Source organism: Palaemon carinicauda, chromosome 4, assembly GCF_036898095.1.
Source record: "Palaemon carinicauda isolate YSFRI2023 chromosome 4, ASM3689809v2, whole genome shotgun sequence".
Taxonomy (NCBI): Eukaryota; Metazoa; Arthropoda; class Malacostraca; order Decapoda; family Palaemonidae; genus Palaemon; species Palaemon carinicauda.
Window position 1 is genome coordinate 93661904 of NC_090728.1, and position 3496 is coordinate 93665399.

Genomic DNA, 3496 nt, shown 5'->3' on the forward strand with positions numbered 1-3496 from the left:
CCATAAAAGAGCAGGAATGGACGAAGCAGCTTATCAAAAAGTAAGACAAAAATTCAAGATCATCTTCCTATTCATTATTGTAATTATCCTTACTATCATGCTTATCAGAATATCATCATCATCATGTTATTATTATTATTATTATTATTATTATTATGAAAAATACTCATCACCATGATTATTAGCATCATAATCATCATTATTATTGCAATTATCATCATCATCATTGTTTTTATTTCCATAATCATCATTATCTTTATTAGCGTCATTATCATGATTGTTGTCATCATTATAAAACATTAGCATTGATGAATACTTTAACCAGACTATTAATCATAACTTTGATTTGGGTTCAACTTCATTCCTGAAAAGTAAGCATCTCATTTCCCCTTGCAGGCTTCTTATTTCCTCCTTCCTTCTCCTAATCTTTAAATTCATACTCAAACTATTATGGAACACTCGGCTGTCTTTTATTAGGAGCCTGCTTCATTTCATTCAATTACATTTGCCTGAGGATAAAGTACCACATACATGCCCACATTTATTACGGATCTTTAGACAAGAACAACATTGTGTTTTTTCAAGGTACGAAATACAAGACTTTATTCTTCGAAATAATTTTTAAGGAACAAATTGATTCCGTTTTAAATTTTCTCTCTCTCTCTCTCTCTCTCTCTCTCTCTCTCTCTCTCTCTCTCTCTCTCTCTCTCTCTCTCTCTCTCTCTCTCTTTCTCTCTCTCTCTCTCTCTCTCTCTCTCTCTCTCTCTCTCTCTCTGTATGTGTGAGAAAGATAGTGTAGAAACCTTTCCCTCTCAACAGTCAATTTCAAACTTCACATTTAAAGAAAAATATTAGAAGTATACCGGCTACAGCTGTAAGGTGTAGTGAGTAGTCTATTTAGTACTCGACAATGCTGTACTTTCTCCAAGTTAGTAGATCAATAAAGGGGTTTAAGATTAAATTTATCAATTATCCCTTGCATTAAAATAGTGATAATTTTTCATGTATGGCCTTTGAAAAGAAATTCTGCAGAAAACTTGAAAGTATATAATTCTAATGGTAGTTGAAAGTTGAGTAATTCCATCTTGATAAAAGTTGAAAAACTTGCGATACATTGCATAAATGAAGAATAGAGTTTTATTTTCTATCAAAAAATCGAAAGATCAATTAACTTGCTCCACAGCATAAAAGAAAAAGATACAGGCGATAGCCCTACCTGTGGTATGTGTGTATGCCAAGCCCAAGGTTTCATTGGATTACTGTAAGGTTGAAAGACTAAGTCTGGGATTGGAGGGAGGTACTCGTTATGTCACTTATGGGTTTTTATGGAGAAACATGTTTTTTATTATAAAATCACAATTCATTTCATCATAACCCATTAATCAAAACAGAGACATAATTAGTTTTTGACAATAGTTGCACTTGTTGAACTCTCCTTAGACCTGGGCAGCATGCCATTGGATCCAAAGAGAATTTGATGGTAATAGAAGTACTGTAATGAGCTAAGTCTATTTTATCAAAATTTTGCAAACCAATGGTTCTTTACAAAAAGCATTATGAACTAATATCAAAATAATACATACACTTATGCATGAAAGGAGGTTATAAGTAAAATATAATGTATAACTATTTATGTCTATTATGAATCATAATTTTGCGTAACCTTATACTGATTGATTGTTTCCCACAGTTTCTGGAACATGCAAAAAGTTTACATCCTATTGGTCGAGTAGGCCAGGTTGAAGAAGTCTCAAGAGCCGTGATATTTTTGGCATCTGATCATGCTTCCTTCATAACTGGAGTTACTTTGTTAATAGATGGAGGAAGCACCATAGCTTAAACTTCAAGCAATGGTAAGCATTAATTTCAGAAAACTGCTCTACACTTCGTCAGAATGTACACTAACTACTTCGGTCATCAAAAAGAATTATAGAAAGTACATTGATGTGGGTTCTACCAGGTCCAAAACTGGTTAATAACCAATTTAAATATCATGATACTGTATTTAATAATGTACATTGGCCATTTACTGACATCTGGACATCTGTTTTTAATAGACAGTATTCAAGTTTTATTTTTGGACTGGTATATTTAGGATAAAACTTTATTCTAATTTCATATTGCACTTAGCTTGTACCATTAGAATGTTCCTGAGAAAGTTCTTTTTAGTGTCCTATCAGAATGACTGATATCATTATGGATGTAAGTTAAGCAATGTGCGCTGTTGATATTGTAAAGTAGCCTACTATTTTGTAATTAGGCTAGGCTCATTTTGCTAGACTGCGATTTTCTTGTAAATTAACTACTATGTGTGATAAAATTGCAACGTACAATGTATGGCTTACAAGGTTATTAAACTTCAAATATAAAGAACTAAATTAGTTGTTCCACAAGTCCAAGCCAATTTCCCTATTCACTATTTAGCCTAAATACCCAGTTATGAATGGAAAGGAATCTTTTTCTTTTTGTAGGCATTACACTATGAATAGCGGGAGCTCACTATATACTTAAAAAACTGAAATAACAAGACTGGTCTATTGATGAGGTTGGGAGAAAAATGAGTTTATTATTAACATTACTAGCTAAGCTACAACCCAAGTTGGAAAAGCAGGATGCCATAAGCTCAAGGGCTCCAACAGAGAAAATTGCCCGTGAGGAAAGGAAATAAACTACAGTACAAGAGAAGTAATGAACAATTGAAATAAAATATTTCAAGGACAGTAACAATATAAAAAATAGAGCTTTCATATATAAACCGAGAGATGTAGGAGATGATGATATATAAACCTTTCATCATCATCTCCTACGCCTATTGACACAAAGGGCCTCAGTTAGATTTCGCTAGTCGTCTCCATCTTGAGCTTTTAAATCAATACTTCTCCATTCATCTTTTCCTACTTTATGTTTCATAGTCCTCAGCCATGTAGGCCTGGGTTTTCCACCTATTTCAGTGGTTTGATGGAGCCCAGTTGAAAGTTTGGTGACCTAATCTCTCTTGGGGAGTGCGAAGAGTATGTCCAAACCATCTCCATCTACCCCTCACCATGATATCATCCACATAAGGTACTTCGGTAATCTCTTTTATAGTTTCATTTCTAATCCTGTCCTGCCATTTAACTCCCAATATTCTTCTGAGGGCTTTGTTTTCAAAATCTACAAAATTTGTTAGATACTGTTTCATTGCTATACCACACAGTAACACCAATGTCACTAAACTGATACATGGTCGGATTTTTATATGTAATTTCAGGCATTTTGATTTCCAAATACTAAATACTTGAATGATTCCATCTCATTTACCTCATTAATCCTTTCTCCTTCCAATGATGATTCGTTTTCCATTGCATATTCTGTTCTCATCATCTCTATCTTTTTTTCCTCTACTTATCTTGAGCCCAACCTCATGTGATATTACATGCATTCAGGTAAACAGGTTTTGCAAGTCCTGTGGTGTTCTGCTATTATGGACAGTGTCATCATTAAACTCTAGGTCAGC

At 33.8% G+C, this 3496-nt stretch overlaps 1 protein-coding gene across 1 annotated transcript in view; it reads left to right on the plus strand.

The window, feature by feature from the left end:
* Positions 1-1912, plus strand: part of LOC137639136 (cyclohexanol dehydrogenase-like) — a 36706-nt gene extending 34794 nt beyond the window's left edge. Inside the window, exons 5-6 of the mRNA XM_068371445.1 lie at positions 1-40; positions 1691-1912. The exon at positions 1-40 is cut by the window's left edge and continues 131 nt beyond it. Coding sequence (XP_068227546.1) covers positions 1-40; positions 1691-1840 — 190 coding nt within the window. The 3' untranslated portion in view covers positions 1841-1912. The remainder of the gene's footprint in view (positions 41-1690) is intronic.
* The last annotated feature ends 1584 nt before the right edge of the window (positions 1913-3496 follow it).